At 39.0% G+C, this 22375-nt stretch overlaps 4 protein-coding genes across 8 annotated transcripts; 2 read left to right on the forward strand and 2 right to left on the reverse strand.

Annotated features, from left to right (window-relative positions):
• Positions 1-1045: 1045 nt before the first annotated feature.
• Positions 1046-3704, reverse strand: hs6st2 (heparan sulfate 6-O-sulfotransferase 2). 4 transcript variants are annotated; one of them, XM_041990959.1, is made up of 2 exons: positions 2744-3704; positions 1046-2446 (listed from the first exon to the last, which is right to left on the reverse strand). In XM_041990959.1, exons 1-2 carry the CDS (start codon positions 3328-3330, stop codon positions 1624-1626), a joined length of 1410 nt encoding a protein of 469 aa, XP_041846893.1. In that variant the 5' UTR covers positions 3331-3704; the 3' UTR covers positions 1046-1623. The 4 variants fall into 4 exon arrangements, with proteins under 4 accessions (XP_041846893.1, XP_041846894.1, XP_041846895.1 ...); XM_041990960.1 differs by having other exon boundaries at positions 1046-2453; positions 2760-3703; XM_041990961.1 differs by having other exon boundaries at positions 1046-2450; positions 2757-3703.
• A 4272-nt stretch (positions 3705-7976) lies between these two features.
• Positions 7977-12112, forward strand: zgc:153018 (uncharacterized protein LOC767701 homolog). The gene is made up of 4 exons (XM_041990802.1): positions 7977-8462; positions 8940-9077; positions 9349-9427; positions 10972-12112. The coding sequence occupies exons 1-4, from the start codon at positions 8140-8142 to the stop codon at positions 11167-11169; spliced, it is 738 nt and encodes a 245-aa protein (XP_041846736.1). The 5' UTR covers positions 7977-8139; the 3' UTR covers positions 11170-12112.
• A 1250-nt stretch (positions 12113-13362) lies between these two features.
• Positions 13363-18152, forward strand: si:ch211-107m4.1 (heterogeneous nuclear ribonucleoprotein U-like protein 2). Its single transcript, XM_041990692.1, has 11 exons — positions 13363-13978; positions 14219-14295; positions 14430-14669; positions 14758-14870; positions 14984-15250; positions 15386-15508; positions 15615-15716; positions 15861-16029; positions 16731-16952; positions 17034-17086; positions 17686-18152. The coding sequence occupies exons 1-11, from the start codon at positions 13494-13496 to the stop codon at positions 17761-17763; spliced, it is 1929 nt and encodes a 642-aa protein (XP_041846626.1). The 5' UTR covers positions 13363-13493; the 3' UTR covers positions 17764-18152.
• On the reverse strand, positions 17846-22021 carry nudt22 (nudix (nucleoside diphosphate linked moiety X)-type motif 22). Of its 2 annotated transcripts, XM_041990693.1 has the most exons (7): positions 21950-22021; positions 21101-21248; positions 20314-20941; positions 20122-20247; positions 19432-19529; positions 18856-18949; positions 17846-18660 (listed from the first exon to the last, which is right to left on the reverse strand). In XM_041990693.1, the coding sequence occupies exons 2-7, from the start codon at positions 21184-21186 to the stop codon at positions 18544-18546; spliced, it is 1149 nt and encodes a 382-aa protein (XP_041846627.1). In that variant the 5' UTR covers positions 21187-21248; positions 21950-22021; the 3' UTR covers positions 17846-18543. The 2 variants fall into 2 exon arrangements, 1 of the variants encoding a protein (XP_041846627.1); XR_006011098.1 differs by lacking the exon at positions 17846-18660 and having other exon boundaries at positions 18865-18949; positions 19306-19529; positions 21950-22016.
• Positions 22022-22375: the final 354 nt, after the last annotated feature.

Here is a 22375-nt window from a genome sequence, read left to right on the forward strand (position 1 = left end):
TCAGTTACACAAATTTATCTTACTCATCAGATGCTACACACACACACACACATAGACACACAACTGTGTAATATGGATAGATAGATAGATAGATAGATAGATAGATAGATAGATAGATAGATAGATAGATAGATAGATAGATAGATAGATAGATAGATAGATAGATAGCCTCAGCTGGTCACATTTTGCTGTGGGGTGGCATTCTGGGGGCCCTTTGTGAGGATCCTGGCTCTGTGGAGGAGAGCATCGACATCCTGGAGGATGGAGTTAGGTCCTAGATTGGGGAGAAATGTGATAGCCACAGTCTCCAGAATGTCATTTAATTATGTCTATCAATTAAGTTTCAGTCAGGTGCCAGTCATACATCTGTGACTGACACTTTCTTGGTCACACTTAAATCTCAAACCAACAGCGATTACCAACGGAAGAATATTGCAGAAGAGTTTACTGTAATTTTTGGGGAATATCCACACATTTAGATGTGGTGCTCATGCAACAGAAACACAATCCTTACTACCTCATTGTACATGTAATCAGGCTTTCTGTTGTGTGTGTGTGTGTGTATATATATATATATCTATATATATATAGATATATATATCTATATATATATATATGTATGTATGTGTGTGTGTGTGTGTATGTATGTATTTATATATAAATAAATAAAAATTTAAAAAAGCTTGGTCACTATTGGTCCTTAAAGTGCAGTTGCCACAGCCAATCCCTTCATTAAATCGCACCAGGATTAGACTGAAAAATAGCCAAAATTGTATCCAACCAAAGTAAAGAATAAGCTGTGATGTCAGCTATCTCCTTAGTGTGTTGTCCTTGCTACCTCTCCAGTTTGTACGCTCAGGAAGTGTATGTCACTAAAAATACTTTGGCACTCTCTGGTGGTCATCTGAAGCCTTGCAAGTGGCAACACAAAAGCCTGCAGTCTTCACTCCATGTAATCGCAGAAGCATATTAGACAAAATAAAGTCTATCTAGAACAGCAAGAACGAAACAGCAAACAAACACTCGTAAAAGCTTTTTATATATATATATATATATATATATATAAGAGAAACACATTCAGTCATTATTTACTATTAGTAGTTAATGCTATACATTGAGGTATCTGAAAACTTCATTCTCCTTTTCAGTTACAGAAAAGACACTTAAAACACAAGCACATCTCAGAATGCACACATTTCAGACTAGACAACAATTTGGCAAACTTAAAGATTGTTATTCACAGACAGTAGTGTCTCTGAATAGAGGAACATATTACATCATCGGTAGTACCAAAACAAAACAAACAAAAGAAAAAAACATTCTGTGGTTTCAAGCCACATCACAAGTATAAGTATTTCATAAGTATTTAAAATCCAGAATTATCTAGAAGGCTCACCAAAAGTTTTAAGACTTGCATTTTTTTTTTCTTTCAAGGAAATACATCCATTAAGAACATCAGCTGTGACATAAGACATAAAATTAGTTTCAATAAATTAAAGTGTCATTTAAACCAGCTTATGGTGGAAAAGAAAAAGTGGAAGGAAGCATATACTGAAAATAACCTGAATTAATGAAAACAGGCAAGGCAGAACTTGGCAGAGTTTGTATAAAGACATCCTACTACTACCACTGTTCCACATTATCAATGTAGTCCTCCACAGTGCTGTTCTCATCCAGATCCCACCAGTCTGCGAGTACTTCTGACTCCACAGTGTTCTCAGCAACTTTCTCCCCTCGCTGTTCCTCATCTATGACAGTACGGTTGTTAGTCAGATGTGACTTTTCAGTGGGCTTCAGCTGCTTCCCCAGCTTTGCTGTGAACCTTCCACGGAGCCGCCTCCTTTCTTGCTGCCGCCTCTCCTTGGCCTGCCTGTGCTCCTGCTGTCTTGCTACCTGAAAACGTTGCAGGAATAGATCCCGGGCGTACTCATACAGCTCAACGTCCCATTGGTTTAGTTGGCGGATTCTGTGCTGCGTCTCAGAAGGTACCTCAACACTGGAAGCACGTGTGCCATTCAGCTGCGTGAAAGGTGCAATAAACTCCAGGTTGAAGGTTCGCTCAAAAAGGTACTGGGTCTTGCGCTGGTACTCGGTCAGGCCAAAGAAGGCCATGCCTCGTAGGTTGCGTTTTGCACTCTCCAGCAGGACTGCCCAGCGTTCCTCCTCACTCATGGTAGACACATTGTAGCACCCGACCAGACTGAGGTCAGCTAACATGCGGGTCTGCCGGTTGTTGGCCAGGTTGTAGGAACAGTCCATAAACTCTTGCAGGGAACAACCTGACCAGTCATCGCCTGAATAGCAGCTTGGCAATTCTGACAGCGTCGGTGAACGTCCATCACACACATGTAAGGAGGCCTTCCATGTAGCACCACGTTGCACATGACGCCACTCGCTCAAGTAGCGTGATACTGGATCTCTCAAAATTGTTATATAGTAATAGTTTCTGCTGGAGAGGGAAGACGGCAATATTAGATTTCTGCAAGCCAACAAAAACGCTTTACAACAACTTTGCAATTAAAATATTTGTGTAAATATAGGACCCTTTGCTTTATTAGAGTTGACAGCTTTATTAACATTAAACAGGTACAACAAAACATTTAAAGCAAAACTGAGGGTAATTAGAAAAATGTTCTTTTAGGAAACTCGTTTAAAATACTGTTTAATGCTGTCATGCGGCAAATTGCACTGCTTAATAACCTGTAGTTATATAGTCCTAATATCAGACGCATAATTTACCAACCTGGGCTGGTTCTTGGGCTGGTTCTTGGGTGCTTCTCGTGAGTCCATGCGTGAAGGGACGCACCTGGTCAGCTCAGTCCAGTCTGCATGAAGTCCGCAGCTCCAGCCAGTGGAGAAACGGGAAAAGAGCCAAGTTTCCTTTTTACCTGGCCGGAAACATGTACATTTCTTCTGACCTGCGTGACACTCGCAGGGTCTCTCTAGCTGAATGTTCCGCACCAGATGTCGACCAAACGTCGTGCCCCCTGTCTTTTGGATATGCAGAAAAACTATAACATCGTCCCCTTTTATGTTGAAGTCTATAACACGATTCAGATCCGATTTGGTGAAGTTGAAGCGAGGAACAAAGCGGGCTAAAGCGCGGTCCTCTGCGATGTAGGGATCCTTGTGAAGCCCGTCTTGCGTTTCCTTGCCACTGATTCGGGAACCAGCTGCACTGCCGACGGTAAACCAGGATCCCAGTTGGTGAAACATCTGGCACTCTGACTTGCTGGGGCAAACATACTGGATCATGATGACGCCAAACAATAAAGCCATGAGCAGGATGATCAGGAGCCGTTGTTGGCTGCTGCTGGATTTCTCATCCATCTTCCCGGAACAGCAAGAAAAGCATCCCTCAGGCAGTCCGACCCCCTGCCTCGGTTGGGGGAGACCTCGGAGAGTGCACTGAAAGACGTTGTCCGATTAAGCGAAAACAATAACAACGCGGCTGTTAGCCGAGCGTTAGCTGACCGGATTGTCGGCTGGAAGTCAGAAAATCAGACGATAACGAGTTACCGTTTCCTTTGTTGTATACGCGGCATTGCGTGTTGCTTTCGTTTAAAACAGTTAAGTGGTTCAATATTAACATCGAGTTAGTTACAGAAAGAGAATCCCCTGTACAGATCTAACACTCATCTTCCGCGGCCATCGATTCTTGACCTTTCCTCCCATACGCCACCGCGCGCGATGTGGGAGTAAAAATTACGTCACCACGCAAAGTTCCGACTCGCTTTCCTTGAAAATAGTTTGCTCTGTACCTTTAGTTGACCACTCTGAGTTCACCTCGTTTCCGGGTGTTAGGTCATGAGTTGGGAACTGAAAGCAAATGACATAGATGACATAATTTTAGTCCTGCTCTGCGCTGAATTGGCACATTTGGGAAGCGTCAGATAGAATATTTTAAGGCTACTGTTTGTTGTAGGCGGTTGATCTCTACCTCCGTTTGTTGTAGTTTACTGCCTGTCGTGAAAGATGGTACATTCTTAAATTCTGGGGAAAACGTTAAGCATTGGTATTGACAATTAATTGGCAATTAATTACATTCTGATACTGTTATGATAATGTGTGCATGACAATGTTTGTAATGGTCCAGGTAAACACTATCACCCGAATATGATTCAGACTAGAATACTAATTATATTTTAAAATGAATACAGCACAAGATGGGGTGCAAAATCTAGTTGTTCTGCTGGTCATCTGTCCCCATATCCTTCACTCTAAGATGTAAATAAAATGACCTGCTCTTACAAGATGATGGTCTGTGTTGTGTATGTTGAGTTTTTCTTCAGAATAGTTTTTTTTTTCATGTCACACTGACCAGGAATCTAAACCAACTTTCTGCTCCAACATTGACATCTGTTTCAGGCCTCAAAGGCCATTATGACCCTGTCCTGACTCCTGCTGTAATATGACAGTTACATCACATATAGCCAAAACCTAAAAAGACCAAAACAAGTTTCAATATATTTTGTAAACATAAACATTAATTAGCATTACCTAAAGGATATGTTCATAGTTTTTTTCTGATGCATCTAAAAACAATAAAAAACACTGATAGCAGGTTTGCATGTTGTATAACATAGTCGTAGTTTCTTTGTACTGTTTACTGAAGTTTTCTTGTCAGATTTAATGTGAGATATTTAATATTGTTTCAACACAAACTTTAAAATGTTATCATTTGTTATAACACAAAAAGTTAATATCTGCTACAAAAGGATAAATTATCCTGCAGTCCTTCATTATTATAAAAAAACACTCAATGTGTGTTATAGGATGCTGAATGACCTCAAGTAACCTAATTTGGTGCAGTCATCCTCATAATACTAATCAAATTTCTTGAACACAAACAAAACAAAAAAGATGATTGTTGACCTCAGGGAGAACAGGAATAAACAAAACACTGTTTACATCTTAGGAAAAGAGGGTGGTGGAGGAATATAAGCACTTGGTTCAGCTTGACAACACACTAGTCTGGCAAAGCAACAGAGAAGCATCTACAAGAAAGGATAGAACAGACTCAACTTTTTAAAAAAGGCCAATATCATTCAATGTCTGCACCAAGATGTTGCATATCTTCTATAAGTTTGTTGTACAATCAGCTTTGGAGCCATCTGCAGCAGCATCAGAACCAGAGATCCAAAGAGACTGAACAAACAAAAAAGCTGGTTCTGTGCTGGGGATAATTCTGGAGCTGTTGGAGCTGATTGTCTAGAGAAGAATATTATACAAGCTGCTAGAAGTAATGAAACATTTGTCACATCATCTACAAAACACAGTGAAGAAACAGCAATGTGTTCAGATGGAGTGCGTCTCTTCTGCAGGACAGAATGATACAGGAGATCATTCCTGCCAGCAGCCATCAACATCAGTGCCAACAAGGCATAATCTTCTAATTAATGATGATCATTGTTTTGTTTTAAAAAACCTACAACAACATCCCTTTGGGATTGAGTGTCTTTCTTTTAGAATGGCAGTCTGCTCTTAGCAGCAACTTCACAAATCTCATATGTTCCACATTTGTTAAGTGTCACAGGCATCATGACCAATAAATTACATGGTAAATAAATTTAGATGAGTTGGCTTTATTGGTGTACTTCATCAAATGCTCATTAATCAAAGATTTTCCGTCAGCCGGTATTTGATTTATTTAACTCCTCTCTTTTACACATTACAAGAATATGATCAAGATCATATCAATTATATATATTATTTATTTATTTATTTGCCTGTTTTAATATCTCTTTTTCATAATTTTGTATTAATTTATTTCCTTTAAATCTTTGTTGCCCTTCATTTCGTTGTGTAATTGCATTGTTAGCAAATCATCCAGTGAAGTACTAGATTTTCTTTTAGCTGCATTAAGCTTCAATTGGCTGGTCTCCTCGGGGAAAACACTACAGCCCTCTTCACATTAGATGATCTTAATTTTAGAAAAAGAAAAGAAAAGACAAAAAGCCATACACTTGTTTACCAGAAAGTGGGGACACAAGGGTGAACAGTAGAGAGTAATTTAACTCAGTTTTATTCCAGATTCTCTTCCAGTTTGGACCGTTGTGGGGTTATTTCACATACATAATTAAATTGTAAAATGGGTCTGATTTCTTTTCTAATGAAATGGCTATCAGTCTAAACACAGCTGCTTTTCTATCCAACCAGCTTATTTTTAGTGTGAATCAAATACAATCATTTTAAAAGGACAATTTCCTGGTTAGTGTTTGATTATTTCAAAAGAAAAAATCAACTTAATTCAGTTAGTTGGTTTTCGATGTTACGTTTATACTGAATATATATATGTATGTGTGTGTGTGTGTGTGTGTGTGGTCCTCCAATCAATTCGCAGTCAGCATCATTTCGTCCTCTTCTGCAAGAGCTGTCTGAAGTAGGCCATCTGGAGAAATCAAACATGATCTCGCCTCGCATACGTCAGCGGTGGAAGACGTCCCAGCACTAAAGATCGTTGATGTAAAAGGATGTACCACTCCACTTATATATTTACATTCAACAAGAAAATTATCAGTTAAAGTTTTACCGTCATAATAGATTTTCCTTCAGTGAAAAATTATGGTTGAAGATTATATATTACCGATATAAATGATTATATGAATTTAAAACAAGTTGTCATACTGTGGTTTGTCTCTATTACATACTATAAAAAACACAAACAAAAACATGCAGCCAAATTTGAATATCATTTACATATTGAGAGACATTTGGCAGTAAGAAGAATAAATAAGTTTATGCTACCAATTTTGTAATAGTAGTAATAATTTATTTGAGCAGTTCACAAACAAAATTCACATAATTAAACAATAACCGAGACTCCAAAGGAGTAGGCCGTAGCAGCAACACTTATATGCTTCTACCCTGATATTCAGTGCAATCTGTTTCAGAGTAACAAAAGAATAATAAGTTCACATGTTCCATTTTCCATACTGACACATACACAACCGTGTGTGTACCTGTTTATGAATTAAAATGAATTACATTTTATCCTATTGAAATGTCATCAGTCATAAAATTAGTTGCACTAACCTACAATTATCAGCACTGACAAGGGAACAGCTTTTGGTAAAAATTACAGTATACTTATTTTAACAAGGTGATGTAACTTAGGACATTGTTTAGACTATTAATAAAATCAACAAAAGCTGCACAACTATATCGATCAATAGCATGTTTCCATAAGATATTATGCCATACCAGATATCTTCTACACTGTACCAAATGTATAATATTATACCGTTAATGTGCTACTTGTTCATATCCTGGCACACCCACACAACCATGGGCACATGGCTGTTTATATCCACCACTCATTCTTTTAGTTTATTTTTCTTAATTATCTAAGTTTAATTATAACATATTAGGAGGAGTATAGTATTGGTGACAGTTGTTATAAAAGCACTGATGTGGTGTGTGACTGGTTGCCCAGCTATTTCACTATATTCCAAAAAATTGTAATGAGTCTGTGAAGCATGGTCATGTTCCATTAGCATATTTCTCAAAAAACTTCTCTTCTAATGTCTTTTGAATTGCTGTAGACTAGTAATATCTTTTAGGTCTTTGTCTAAACTATTCCAAAGATTCACAACTCCCCAAGTAATACATCGTATGAACACACTGTACCTTTAGTTTATGCATTCCCCTTTGATTGTATCCCCCTTCTCTATTAGGAAACATTTGTTGGATGTTAGGGAGATGGTTTTTTCTAGCTTTATATATTCATAACAGGGTTTGTAATTAAATCAGATCATCGTTTCACCAAGATCAAGACTAAGACACTGAAAACTCAAAAAGCACTTTAATAGATGCGTTTATTTACTCTTTTTTAAACTAGAAAAGGCTGTAGCCATAACCACACATGCTACCTACTATTTTGCTTTGCTTCTGGAATTTTCGGCGGAGTGAGCCCTCTGTGGCTCCTCCTCTCCGCCAGTACGTGCAGGCCGTGTGGAACGGTTGGAATGTAGGCCAACACCTCAAGCCCCGCCCTGCCCTACTTTTTTAAATACCCACCGTCACCGGGACCGTTACGTAGTATTCGCATGGAAATGTGCTGATTCTATGGTTTACTTTATCGCGGGGAGAACGCTCTCATTGTTTTGTTTGGTGTAAACTTGTTGCTTGTTCTCTGACATGGAGCTGGACCGGCGGCTGCTGCTGGCCCACTGCGCGGCTCACGCCCTATCTGTCGTGGCGGGCTTGCTGGTGGTCGTTCCGATGGCTCTCAACGGTTCTGCATTTAAGGGCCGCTGCGCCCTCTTCTCCACCGGGTACTGGAGGAGTGAAAACCGAGCCGAGTTGACCGGACAGCCCGGAGAGTTGTCACATCTGGTGGTGCAGCAGTGGGGCCCACCAGCAGCCTGCCAGTTCTCCACATTTGTGGGCATTTTCACGGTGCTGTACGGGGCTGCCCAGGGCTGGAGGTGTCTCTTCTATCTACATGGGCGACATGACGAGTGAGTCCACTGATGCACAACATCAGTAAATGTAGCAGTAATATCAGTGTTGGCGGCTGTAGTAGATGCAAGGTGCATGTAAATGCCTAAATATATACCCTAAAAATATTTGCTCCCATTAACTGTACATCTGTGTGCATGTATAAAAGCTGAATTAATGCGACTCTGTTCAGTTTTTCTAAAAAAAAATTTTAAATAAATATAATTAAGTTAGCAGAACTGATGTGATATGAAATTTTGAAAAATGCTGTGTATATAAAGTTATTGCAGTATTTTCATTATTTAGAAAGCAAGAATCATGAATTGTATACCTTTTTGCTAAAAAAAAAATTATAGCTGATATATGGTATAATAAAATAGCATATTAATCAACTATCCTATGTCACATAATCCACATTTAGCCTCAGCATGTTATTCCTGTCAGCCCAATTGTTCTGTATGTTTAATGGTTGTCTGATGCTGTGTGTCTCCACCCAGCACCCTCTTTTCGTCCTTCCTCACGGTCCTGCTGAGTGTGTGTGTGCTCTTCCTGTCTGGAGGGGCTAGTGCCATCCTGTCCCTGGGATTTAGCTCCTGGTGTGACACTGTAACTGATGCCAACACAAGACCGTACAGGTACATCATTTGAGGGTCATAGTGAATTTTCCACCTTGTCGATTGTTTGTTTAGGAGTTACAACTGTTATCCAGAGTAACAACAAAGCAGCAGTGTTATGATTTAAACAGAGTTCTGTATTTTTTTTTTTTTTTAATTATTTTATGCAGTGCTAATGTTACACAATGAATCATACAACAAATAGCTAAAATAGCTCATTTTCTATTTGTTAGCATATTTAAAAGTGTGTTTGGGGATCTTTTCTCATCCCTCTGTGCTTGTTTGTCTTCAGCTGTGCAGAGTCCCAGTCCGTCCCACTTTACCTGGATGTGAACACATCTTCTTTCTACACAGAGCTCAGTCTGGCACAGGTAAAAGCTTAAATCAACACGCACAGTGGATAGCAACATAACATACACTTTCAGCCTAGCTTCTGTTCTACCAGCTTTAACAACAACACATTTTCTAGATTTTCTTCTCATTTTGGCAGACTAAAACACTATGATCAAAATATCTTTTGCATTTTAAGATTAATCAGTATCTCTAAGTACGTCCTCCAACAGGAGATCTTAGACCAGGGTTCTGTAACCTTTACAATCCAACGAGCCATTTTTCCCTAAGCCCAGCTAAATAAAATGTGTTCAGAGCCGCAAATGTTACGAGACCTTTGGGAAAAAAGACAAATAATTCTGAAAAAAAAAGCCCATAGTTTCCAACCTAATGACAAGAAAAAGAGCTCAAATATATTAATGTTACTTTTAGTGTCATTATGTTGTGCATTTGTTATTATATCTTTATTTAAAACATTAGTTAGCTCTTTAGCATTTTTATCCATGTATTAAGAGCCATTGTGGAAAGTCCAGAGATCCACTTGCGGCACCGGAGCCACAGGTTGCAGACCCCTGTCTTAGACCTTGTCCAGACTCACATGGTTCTAAAAGGTCACATAAATAAGAGGGTGAAAGCCCATTTAGAGCTTTAAAAGTCAGTCGTAAGATCTTAAAATCAGTTCTAAAACATGCTGCGAGCCTATGCAAAGAGGGTAAAACAGAACTAATGTTCTCTCTTTTCTGGGTTGTAGTTACTTAAGTCTGGGAGCTGAGTTCTGTACCATCTGTAGCCAATTAAAACGGAGTCAGTTACCATAGTAACATACTTGGTGTAAAGCTGGATTTATACTCGCTTGGTGTCTGCGTACGGTAGGGCCGGCATAGCCAATGCTAGTGAAATTTGCTCTCACACATGAGCGTATGATTATAATGTTGTGCTGCAGTTTATCTTCCCTGTTTAACGCACAAATTCAGCGAGAAATAAGGAAGAACATAATCACAAACCAACCACTCACAAGGGAATACTTCCACTTAGCAAGCCGGGGTCGACGTCGGGTCCAGAAGAAGTGCGTGTCAAACCTCCACGGACCTATGTGGAGCATACGGCGGTGACGCAGAAACCGTGCGAGTATAAATCTAGTGTAAGACTTACCTCAATTTCAGGAACAGAAAATCCAGAGTTTCCCCAACTCAGGGTTAACACAATCACAGTTTCAACGTAACTAGCTATGTGTAACAGGCCCCAGGACACCCTCAGTATATACTCATACCACTGGTGTGAGTAGATGGTTGCTACTGGCAACAAATGTCAGTGTTTTTGTCAGATAATGTATGTATTTGGAAAGTAAATTATTTAAATCAATATCAACTTATATTCTTATAAAGTGAAGTTCTGTGTTTTACACAGTGATCCTCTGTAGTCTCAGACAGTAAGAAGGTCTTTTACATGCTGTCCCTCAGAGCTGATGTCAAGACCTGGGATTATCTTACTTACAAATATAATCAGGATTCTGACAGATGTGTTCAACTTTCTTATCATTTTTAAGCGTGACTTTAACCTTCAGCTCTTTCTTTGCTCTCCTCAGGCATCTCTGTGGTGTGTGACAGCTCTGTGGCTGGCTCAGTCCATCCTGGCTTTCCTGCGACTCTACCACTCCCACAGCCAGCACATCAGCGGGCCTTGTCTGCACCGTGACAAGGAGCTGCTGCTGGGACACAGTCCTTCTGAAAGCACGTCCCCTTCGCCTCCTCATCCTCCAGCTACACCCACCATCTTAGTCTGAGTGTGAGGTAGAGTTCCAAGTCCTCAGACTTAAATCCACGCTTTTAATTCAAACCTCATTTTTATGTTTTCTTTTTTTACCAAGACCACCGATAATGTCACATTGTGGATCTTACTATTAAAAAAAAACTTATTTACAGAGCCTAGCCAAAAGAACTTATATTGTATATCACAAAATGAATATATAGAATTGTCTGCAGCACAGAAATGCCAAAGGTACACTTTGTTGGAAGTAAAGCAGTAATTATTTCATATCTCAAAAAACACGTTTGCTCCCACCCCCAGTTATATCATGAGCAAAACGCAGCCCTAAATCTGTGACTGGAAGATGAATTGTGAGAAATTATAATTCAAATATTATTCAGAGAACAAAGAATTCATGTTGAACTTTAAATACAAAAAAGACTTCAGTCTATACTTGAGAGCTGAAATTCACCTCTGTCCTAGGTCAAAAGGGATATAAGAGCATGAATCAAATGGAACAGTTGGAGCAGATATATCCAGTAACCACAGTGTTAAGGAAAATATGTTTGTGCTGTTCTGCTATAATTCTGTGAATCAATGCTTTATATTTAATTCATGTTGCTTACAGCTGTGCATGCAACCAAGTGTTGTTTTTTTTACATTTTTTTACAGTCAGCTGGGAAAATATTTGACATGCATGTCTGTTTACATTTCTCTCGGAATTCAACATTTTGCACATTTGTGTCCTCATCAGGGAGAAAAAATTACATGTTTGTTCCAAGTTTAATATTAAAAGGAAGCACTGAGTTGTATTTATTGTGAAGCATGTGGTGAGAGCGTGACTGAGCCACTGTGTTCTCGAAACAGGCTCACTGTGTGAGCGTGATCCAAATGTTCTGTTGTGTAACGGGAAAAAAAAAACACAGCTGACCTCTGCTCTTGTGATGATTTTCATTTTGGTGCTGTCTGTGCAGAAGCAGCTGCTCGATGCACGTCAATGAACCAGTCAGATCGTCTCTAATGATCCATGTAGAGTTACAATGCTAACACAATTTATTTATGTTACAGTTTTCATACTGAGAGGGATTTGTGTGGAGTCCAACAAAGTCAATGAAGAGGGAAAAATTAGCTAACTTTTTAAAACATGACTCCAAGTTTTTAAGTTTTTCCTGTTGTCATTGACCCGAGCAGATGTAATGACGCACAGACAGCGGAGCAGGAAATCTGAAGTAAACAGAGAACAGATGTTTTTTATTGAGATGAATTGTAATCTATGAAAGATTTTTGTATTTATATTTACTGTTTGTTTTTTTTAACCCCTCATTCATTTTCATTTTTTTGCATCTTGTTGTTTTCAAATAAACCACTTCCATAAAAAAACTTTGTTGTATCTCACATATTCCAAAGGACATCTGTAAAAATTAGCTGATAAGTTTGTCTTTTTTTAAATCACTAAATATAGATGTTAACTTATATCCTTGAATAATGGACTAATTACAGTCATGGATAGAGTTGATTTGAGGTGAAAAATTTACATCTTTCTGTTTTATGTTTTTATTTTGCAGGTTGATTAAAAATCACAATATACTCAATTGACAGTTATGTAGAATAGCTTAATCTGAGCAATAATGGCTTGACTTGAAATATATTAATTACTGATAAAATATTTGCAGATTAGTTTTGAGCTTTAAAGTTTGTTTTTAAAAACCATGGCTACAACAGTCACAAAACACATTTCAGTGAAAAGGGTGATGTGTAAATTTACCCAAATCATGAAAAAAGATTGACTATATGTCAAGATATTTTTCTAACATTCAACTAAAATGTATGCATCAAAGTATTAAATGCATAAAATAATTATAATCAATTGCAGATATTTAACATACCCTAAAGATGTGCAGTTTACCGTCTCCTATCTATAGCCAATTCCTGACCCATAACATCTCCCCATTTAAAAATAATGATAATTATCCTCTTTACACATATATAGAGTCGGATGTTTTTGTTTTTGTTTTTTTGTTTTTGTTTTTTTCTTCTTCTTCTTCTTTATTGAGCCAAAAGCTAGATTTAAGCTCCTCGGTTTTGTATGTTAATGATCAAGTTACATGTGCCTTACTTATACTGACCAGGCGCAGTATAATTTTCGCCGTTGGGTGGCAGCAGAGACTCGTAGATTTGCCTGGTTTGTAAACAGAAAGAAGAAGAACTAAAGCACCAATCAGAACTCAGGGCACCATATTAAACGTTTTGAGGCAACTCGTTGCTTTCCTCTTACTGTTCGGTTTGTTAGTGACATTGTTTGTAATTAAAAAGTCACATTTACAACAAGTCGATAGTTTAATTCATACTCGCACGGAAAGGATGAAGCTAACGGATATTAAAAAGTTAAAAGTGGCTGAGCTACGGTTCAGACTCGCAAACCTGGGCTTGGACAGCAAAGGACTGAAAGCTGAGCTGGTAGACAGACTGTGGTCTGTTTCTCAAGCAGGACAGAGTGGGAAAACTAATGAAGAAGAGGCGACACTACAAAACGACATTTCACTGAAATTGTCATTACCGACAGCGACAGGGCACGTGCCGTCACCAGTACTGACAGAAGCTGGTGTTACAGGGCGATCTAAATTAGACCGTAGCAGAGAGTTCACAGACACTGCCACTCAGACTGAACGGGATCCCGATCATCCAGGAAATGAACGTGTCTCACTGGGTGAGGCTGACAGCCAGGTTGAGAGAGCAGAGCTGGGAGATGAAGACCATAACGGAGAGGACAGAGGGGCTCATCTGTCACTGGACATTGGCAGAGGAAGAGCTTTCTACGAGTTCAAAGAGGAGATTAGATACAAAAGGTAGATTGGTTTAAAGTCTACAAAATATGGACCCTGTATGTCTCCAGTTCACAACTTACACAATGAATTTTCACGACAATATAAATCGCTTATTGAGCATAAACCTAATGGTAAAATCCATTTAACTCTGGTCCCAGCAGTGGGAAAAAATCAGTTTCATTATAAAAGAAAACTGAATTGGATCTGATTAGAAGCTGAATTATGGTTTTTGAACAATTATATGTCTCTTTTCTCACCCAGAGCTAAATCCCCACAGTCCCAGCCGGAGAGGGAGGAAGCAGAGGAGCATGATGAAAATAAAGTCAGATTAGATCCATGTGAGTCTGGATTTTCAGTTTGTCATAAGTTACTTACTCTGGAAAACTATCCCAAAAAGGCAGTTACATACTCAAAAACTTCCCTAGGAATAGTCCAGAGATATTTTAAGTCCTTGCCTTTGTTATTCCCATAGATGGCTGTCACCTCCACTTTGAGGTAAGTCCTGATGGATCCTGTGGGCAGCCACGCTTCTGGGATCGGTACCCCCTGCTTTGGTCTGGCTGCAAGCTGACCCACGGGATGCAGCAGGGTAGGGTGAGCTTTGAAGTTAGGTTGGAGAAGAAGTTGACTCTACAGCCAGAAGATCTAGGGGTTGGAGAGCCGTATGGTTTGAGAGTTGGTTGGTCATTGGCTGATGCCTCTTTGCTGCTGGGTAAAGATTAGTTTTGTTGTTATTATCTGGGAATATTTTTATTCCTGTTGAAAGCCATTTAATAAATTCTTGCTCTGTTTCATATCAGGTGAGGATGAATTCTCTTTTGCTTATGATGGGCGTGGCAAAAAAGTATCAGGTGGAAATGAAGAAGTGTTTGGAGAACCTTTCTCTGAGGGGGATATCATCGGCTGTTATGCTGTGAGTTACAAAGTTCCTTCTTTTTTTTCATATCCTGGAGATCCAGTTCAAATAGTGCACGAGTGATTGTTATTCTAATCTCCGTCTTGTATATTTCATATTTGCACTTGCAGTCTTTCTCTACAGATGGCGCCGTCGAGCTCTCTTTCCATAAGAACAGTCATTTCATGGGTGTGGCCTTTTTCCTGGGGGCCTCCATGCTCCGGGGTCGTGCACTGTTCCCTCACATCCTCTGTAAGAGCTGTTCAGTCCGACTGATTATGGACCCCGAAAGCCCCACATGGTACCCTGGCCCTCCAGGATTTACACCACTGGCAGCTCTACCTGTCAATCAGATGGTGCGCTCAATATCAGCTCCTACCTTAAGATCACAGTGTGAGGTGAGAGATTACACTCAGGACCATAAAAGTCAAACTGGTGCTACAACTCTTCATCATACCAACAATCTTAGAGCCATGCTACTAAACATGTTGGTTAATTTGTAACATGTCATCTCTATGACCTCCTCACCCCAGGTAGTGATGATGGTGGGTGTTCCAGGTTCTGGGAAGAGCTTCTGGGCCCGGAGTCTCATGAAGCAGCATTCTGACAAACAGTACAGACTACTGGGAACAGAGGAGCTGCTCACATGTATGATTGTCAGTCAAAACTCCAGGATTTATCATGTTGCATATTCACATTTAAAGACGATTGTCCATCCCTGACCAGCTGATCTGAAGCATGTGTATGTGTGTGTGTTTTTAGAGTGGTGGTCAGAGAGAAAGCAGGCTGCAGCAGGCTTCTCGGTGTCTGACTGATTTGATCAAGATTGCTGCAGAGATTCCCGGAAACTACATCCTTGACCAGGTAACACCTCAATGCTAAACAATGACTCGGTTAAACCCTGAAGACTGCGACAAGTGACATTGACTTGTTAAAGTTCATTGCATATGTTTAACTACTGTTAAATTACATCAGCAGATATTTTAACTTAACTTTCCTTGTTCCCAGTGCAACGTTCTCTTTTCTGCACGACGTTACAAGCTGAAGCTGTTTGCAGGCTTAAGGCGTCGGGTGGTGGTTATCTTCCCATCAGCAGACGAGTGGAAAAGACGACTCTCACAGCACCAGATAAATGACGATGAGCACATTCCTGAGACAGCCTTGCTCAAACTCCAAGGTTCTACATGTTTACATTTATTAGAAAATGATCCAACTTAATGATCACATGATACATCAAAGTTTTTTTTTATTTTTGAGCCATCATTTTATTGTTTTATGCAAAAAAAAACATTTAGTTTTGGTGGAAATTATTTTGTAAAAGATAGAAATAATGAATAATCAGGGTTGGAGATCATCATAACTGTAACATTGCATTTTTATGATACGCTTTACCCTCTCAAAAATATTTGAGGCTGCATGGGAGTATGATTACATAGTTCTGATATTCTATTTGTATTCCAAACATGCATACAAAAGCATTGCTAGTGTTGTGTTGTTAGGGCCTGTTACTAAGGACCACTCTGTCCCTCTGCAGTTATGGTGAGAGCTTGGTTTGTTGCTAGCTCTAGATGTAGTTATTAGACTTCCCAGTGCTACCCTTTTTCTCCCAGCTGAGATGTTTTTACCATGTACTGCTACTGGGAGAAAACTCAGACATGGCCTTAGGGCATGCTAAAGAGCTTGTGTTTTTCTGCATCTCTGGCTAGACCGCAGACTTTTTTTACTTTGACCTGGCTAAGCATCAAAAATGGACAAATAGATGAACAGATATTCTGTTTTAATTTTAATAATTAGTGAGAAAAGAGCTGTTGTGAGGTAATGTTACCCGTTACAGTGAATATGAAGCTATAACTTGGCTTTTGTGTACGTGCTCTTCAGTGAGCTGCAGTCTTCCAGAGCCGCAAGCTGACCTGTTGGAGGAGTTGCAGTATGTTGAGCTGCCACAGGAAGAGGCGCAAATACTCCTGAAAGAGTACAAAGACAATGCTCGCAGACTGCTGCCGCCTGTACCCAAACAGAAGAAACTTCGACTGTGCAAGAAAAGACCCCACCCTCACGGCCCTCCACCCTTACATAAGATGCAGTGGACTGGGCTTCAAGGTCAGCGTGAGAAATAATAAATAATATTTTTGAAGTATTCATAGTTTGAAGGGTTTGTTGATGAGGTTTTGGTCTTTGTAGGCTGGAGCAACACAAGACTCGGCACACAAACATGGAATCAGCAGCCAAGATATGTGAGTGCTACAAAACATACTGAACAAAGCGCTAATATATTTTCTCTTTCTTCAGACTCTGCTCCAAGTGTTTCCATTTGATTTGACTTTCCTATATTTAATGCTTGAATGTTTCACTATAAACCGTTGAAATAAGCATTGAAAAAAAGGGTGTTAAACTTTATTACAGTGTTTCCCTACTACCTGTATCTGATATTTGATCTATAGAATAGCCAGAGTTCAGCAGGAAGATATTCAAAAACTTTAACCCTTTAATGCATGAATTTATAAAAAAAAAAAAAGTGCCACATTTTTTTCACATACAATATTTTACTTCTATATACATGTACAGTGATGTCTTATTTCTCAATCCTATTTGTATTTATTTTTTTATCCAATAAAAATATCTGTAGAGTATGTTACCATGTTTATATAAGATCAGTTCATATGATTAATTTAATTAATAATTGTTTGGTTTGTGGTTCAGATAGATATTTTGTGGATTTAGTAGATTTAGCATGTTGTTGCTCTCAAACCTTAACACAGCGATGCTCATCAGTAGCTGGTAAAACCTTCTGAGGTTTATGTCATAAACCACATTGTTCTTTTCTTATTTTCAGTGGCCTTTGTCCTATCAGGACCAGAGCTCCTACTACAACAGAAACTATGGCTACAGCGGGTATGAAGGTTACTGGTGAAGAAAGGTGGAGTGAGAAGACGAGCTGCTGCTTCGAAGCCACTCAACTGAGAATGAATGCCAACTACATCATTACTTTTTAAATTTTTATTATAATAACAATACAGGGTAGGTTTGAACAAAGAATTGTTTTTAAGCCAAAATTGGGTGTTCCAGACATCGGAATTAGCAAATTGCAAAGAGCATAATTAATTTACAGGTTACACAGCGCCTGATCCAGGTTTTAAAACTGCAGTGTCCATGATTTTACAAATCCACTCACTTCAGAGAGAATTCAACACCATAAGAAGACGAGGCGAAGTCCAGGTAGGCTCCATGTTTAAACATCATGGACACAGCTGTGCAGTTACATCTTCAAACCTCATCATGAACTAATTTTCCATAAATGACTGAAACTCTGAGACAAAAAACACTGAAGACAGAACAATCCAACTTCTGAAATGTCCTGATAAAGAGAATAAAGACTGTTTTACTGTGTGGAGTCACTATGAATATTCATAAGAGTTCAGATCTCAGATAACTTGATTAGATTTTTTTTCTCACATCATTCAGACCCAATACAAATCTGGAAAAAATAATTTCTAATGATGCTAACACTGCAGCATTTTTCCTCATTCTAAATGTTTTAATAAATTCAAATGTATTGTTTCTGTACATTGAACAAATGATAACAAATATACAGTGTTAAGCAGAGATTTGAAACACCAGTGTTGACCAGTAAGGGCTTAGAGTCGGTAACACCTGTGTAGATCTGATCTTGTGTGTGTATGTCACGGTGTGGTCATCTGGATGTTGACTCTCCATCTGGTTTCACTGTCTGATAAAGCAGCATGGCTCCTTTAGCTGAAGGACACAGCTCCGACCACAAAGGGCTGCTTCTGTTCAGCTGCAGCACCTCCTGCATCACAACATTTCAGAAATTATGCTTTTTAGATGCTTCAGACATCTCTGTGGTGTGATTTCTTCAACTTTTGATCATTTTAAACTCATGCATCTACATATTTTATACTTTATTTTCCTCATATTGCCAAAACAAGAAAGCTCATACTGGTGTAGCTGTGCAGACATTAAAACACTGGTACACACTACTGACCGTTCTGCTAAGGAAAACTACATCCGTGGACTCGTTGGCTTCTGCTCCTCCTTTCCAGTACAACTTTCTTACTTCATTAGAAGTCAGTGAGCAGCTGAGGACACAGATTAAAGTAAAATTTAGACCCATTTAAGGCAAACCTATTTCCAGATTACCATCATAATTTCAGATCAGAGGGCAAACATATGTTCATTGTTCTGAATTTATTTATTTTAACCAATTATAGCAATCTCATGTCTGGACTTAGCTGGTTTAATAAAATTAGTAGTTGATATTTTACATTTTTAGGGTTCTTAAATTACACTATGTATCATGAGAAGCAACATTCATTGTTCCTGTTGTTATACAACCTTTCTTCAACCTGACTGGTCATCATGTTCCTGGTTGTAGACCTCTAAGCAAACATGCTCACCATTCTAATTTAATCTCAAATGAATAAATACAACTTACTTTATTTGGTTGATGGTGACATTAAAGGCTTTCATTGTCTAATTTTTCTGAGCAGCAATCAGTGATAGAACCAAAGTTCAACAGTGCTTCAGTTTGTTTTGAGGGTAAAACAGAACAAATGGCAACCTGATGAAGAATTCTGCACTCGGTCTGCCAGCACTGGTGTGATTCAGGGCAACGCCCATCAGAACTGGTGTTCCCAAGCTACTCAGAGGAATATTCACCTGAGAACAGAGAGGTCAGTTTTAAATAAAAATGATTTTTATGTATATAAACATAGAAATGTTCCTTCAAGTATTTCCTTATTAAATGAATTCAGCATTGATGGAATTATATGATGGTCGATTCTCACTGGTATTTATTAAGCTAGTCAGTCATTATTACATAGCTGTAGATGATTAATAAAGACAGTATGCAGAATGGCCTGGTTCCTGACATTTCTCAGAACCAGTTTCAAAGAAGTTAAAAAATCATTTTAAATGGTTTCTGATTTCTAAGCTGCCAAACAAAGTGAGTTAAAATTGCAGCTATAAAACAAAATGAAGGTGGATTTTTTCATTTCTTTGTTTTCTGGCACTGTTTCCCGTCCTGTGTCTCCCTTAACCTGAGAAATATCTTAAAAGATGCTGCAATTACTGAAATGCACTGCTAGGTGGTAGGAGGTAAAGTGAAGGTGCGATGAGTGATGGTATATATTTTGTTAAAGCATTTGCTAACATATTAATGATCTATAATAGGGACAGACGCCTTAATGCTACATTGTAAATTTGATTGAAAAATAATGGATAAACCTGTTACTTACACAGAGAAACCTACCTCATCTCTAATCTCTGCACACACCGAGGAGAACAGCTCTGAGACAACAGCGTCCGGCCTCTGCTGCATCATGACCAGACTGATCTGTTCTTCATTCACTGCCTCACCCAGACGCTCACATACTACCTGTGGAGAGGTGCAAAGATGTTAATAACAGAGTGTTTCAGTGACTCTTAACTTTATTTATATTACCTTGGGCTCTGGGTGGCCTCCAGGAATGTCCAAGAGACCTCCAGCTTCTGCCACCCTCTGACTCCTCCTGATAAACACCACCTGACCGTCATTTGTGCACAGCACAGCACCCACACCCAGAGGCTGAGCCAGCAATGCCAGAGGATCACTGAACTCCACCACTCCACGCTGACGAAGCTCTGCCACTCTACGCGACCAGTTTGTTCCCAAGTAGTCCTTGTAGCATGTGAGGCCCAGACCCAGAGTGAGGAGTGGCTCAGAGTGTGGGGAACATTCAGGAGCAATACTCCTAAATTCTCTGTAGTCACAAGAGGATGAAGACTGTGACAATACATTGTCTATCTGCTGACTGATGCACTCATTTTCTGCCTGATTTATACACCCATTCCTAATGTCCAAACCATTCTGAACTGCTTCATATTCCCCCCTGTGCCTGTTCTGGTCCTCTGAAAAGTCAAAGTTGGGGACATAGGAGGAATTAGAGGAGGATGGGTGTATTGGAGATGCTAAGCAGAATGAATGCAGCCGAAATTTGGCTCCATTGAAAAGCCATGGCTCCTTGGACAGACGCTCAGTCCAGATCTCATCAATGTGATGCTCTAGAGCTGGATCTGTCTGCCTGTTAAACCTGGGGAAAAAATGAGTAAAACACTTTTGAGGTCAAAATAACATTTAGTTTACTACCAAAGCCATCTTGTAATAGGAGATGGATAGTATTTACAAGATGTTCTGTACTGTCCAAACTTCATGCATGTATTGGTTAAAACGTTGGAGGAGATCTAAATACCTTTCAGAAAGCTCCACTTGTACTTGAGACTCCAACAGCCCCCTCCACCGTGCACATTGCAGCAGCACAGACACCTCAGGGTCCATTATGCTTCATTACAGAAATCATTTGAGTCTTCTCTTCCCAGTCACCGGATCCTAATATGGCCCTTTAAAAGGTTAACACAACATGAAATTAAAAAGTGTTTTTCATTGGTTAATACATTAATAGAAGAGCTGTAGGCCATGCAGCCTGTAAAGCCATTTGAAGTGTAACTGTTGAAATGACTGTTAAAATAGAATAAAAATAAAGCAGCTGTACTGTATGAGTAAAATATATAAAGATTCAATTTTCTAGTTGCGTCCCTTTTTGTGACGTCACTGCATGAGAAGCAAAACTTCCTGTTACTCAGCACTGGAGCTGCACAGTTTTCACGCTTCATTTGTCCTTAAAATGTTTCCTGAAACGTTGAAAACATTAAACAGTTTTTTTAAAGTCCTTTTAATTAAAACAAAACTATATGTACATGTATATGTATAATATATATATATATATATATATATATATATATTAAATAAGGAAGAACGCATGTAATCCCATTAGAACCCGCTGACGGTAATAAATCTATCTTTCGATTAAATTGTTCTTTCAGACAGATTCAGTTATATCGGGAAAACACAAATAATAGGTAAGCAATAGCTCAAGAGAGGAACTTTCAATGAGGCTGAGCAGTTCTACTGTATGAATCACGCATCTGCAAAGCTATGATAAGCTCATTTAATCCTTCCACTACTTTGTTTTGTTTTAACTAATGTAGCCAGGAGAACAAAAGTTAAAACCCGTAAATCGGTCGATGATGGCTTGGCTCACCTCTTCGAAGTGGGAAGACTTGTCTAAACGTTACGAGGTTGTTTCTTCCTCTTTCTTTGCACCATAAAAGTCTGATGGCAAAAATATACTCATTATCTCCATCCAGTGGCCGAGAATGCGCTCGGCTATGATTTGACATACCTGCATAAAATAATAAAATTGAAACTTTATAACAATTTAAACCGCTGATTTAAGACTTTAATTTTATATAACAATTTCAAAATAATTATCAAAATAACAACAACAACAATAACAAAAGCTTGCATGGGTGTGTTGTTTTGATGAAGTCGCCCAGAAGTATCCACAACGTCTGGTCACATAGGAAATATGTCACAAAATAAAATGAACCGTGTGTGTAAGAGATTGTATTTCTGTAGTTTTATTTGATTGTGATGTAGGCTTACTTTTAAATAATTTGCTTTGGGT

Source organism: Melanotaenia boesemani, chromosome 7 (assembly GCF_017639745.1).
Source record: "Melanotaenia boesemani isolate fMelBoe1 chromosome 7, fMelBoe1.pri, whole genome shotgun sequence".
Lineage (NCBI taxonomy): Eukaryota > Metazoa > Chordata > Actinopteri > Atheriniformes > Melanotaeniidae > Melanotaenia > Melanotaenia boesemani.

Bases quoted from the DNA above. Each gene is read 5' to 3' on its own strand.
- hs6st2 (XM_041990958.1), bottom strand. From the start codon at position 3,330: ATGGATGAGAAATCCAGCAGCAGCCAACAACGGCTCCTGATCATCCTG. The intron at 2,450-2,743 runs GTTGGTAAATTA...TTCCCTCTCCAG, and splicing joins CAGCCCAAGAACCAGCCCAG to CAGAAACTATTACTATATAA.
- zgc:153018 (XM_041990802.1), top strand. From the start codon at position 8,140: ATGGAGCTGGACCGGCGGCTGCTGCTGGCCCACTGCGCGGCTCACGCC. The intron at 9,078-9,348 runs GTACATCATTTG...GTTTGTCTTCAG, and splicing joins GCCAACACAAGACCGTACAG to CTGTGCAGAGTCCCAGTCCG. The intron at 9,428-10,971 runs GTAAAAGCTTAA...TGCTCTCCTCAG, and splicing joins CAGAGCTCAGTCTGGCACAG to GCATCTCTGTGGTGTGTGAC.
- si:ch211-107m4.1 (XM_041990692.1), top strand. From the start codon at position 13,494: ATGAAGCTAACGGATATTAAAAAGTTAAAAGTGGCTGAGCTACGGTTC. The intron at 15,717-15,860 runs GTAACACCTCAA...CCTTGTTCCCAG, and splicing joins GAAACTACATCCTTGACCAG to TGCAACGTTCTCTTTTCTGC. The intron at 17,087-17,685 runs GTGAGTGCTACA...TCTTATTTTCAG, and splicing joins GGAATCAGCAGCCAAGATAT to TGGCCTTTGTCCTATCAGGA.
- nudt22 (XM_041990693.1), bottom strand. From the start codon at position 21,186: ATGGACCCTGAGGTGTCTGTGCTGCTGCAATGTGCACGGTGGAGGGGG. The intron at 20,942-21,100 runs GTATTTAGATCT...TTTTTTCCCCAG, and splicing joins CAAGTGGAGCTTTCTGAAAG to GTTTAACAGGCAGACAGATC. The intron at 18,950-19,431 runs GTTGCCATTTGT...CTGTGTCCTCAG, and splicing joins AGTGCAGAATTCTTCATCAG to CTGCTCACTGACTTCTAATG.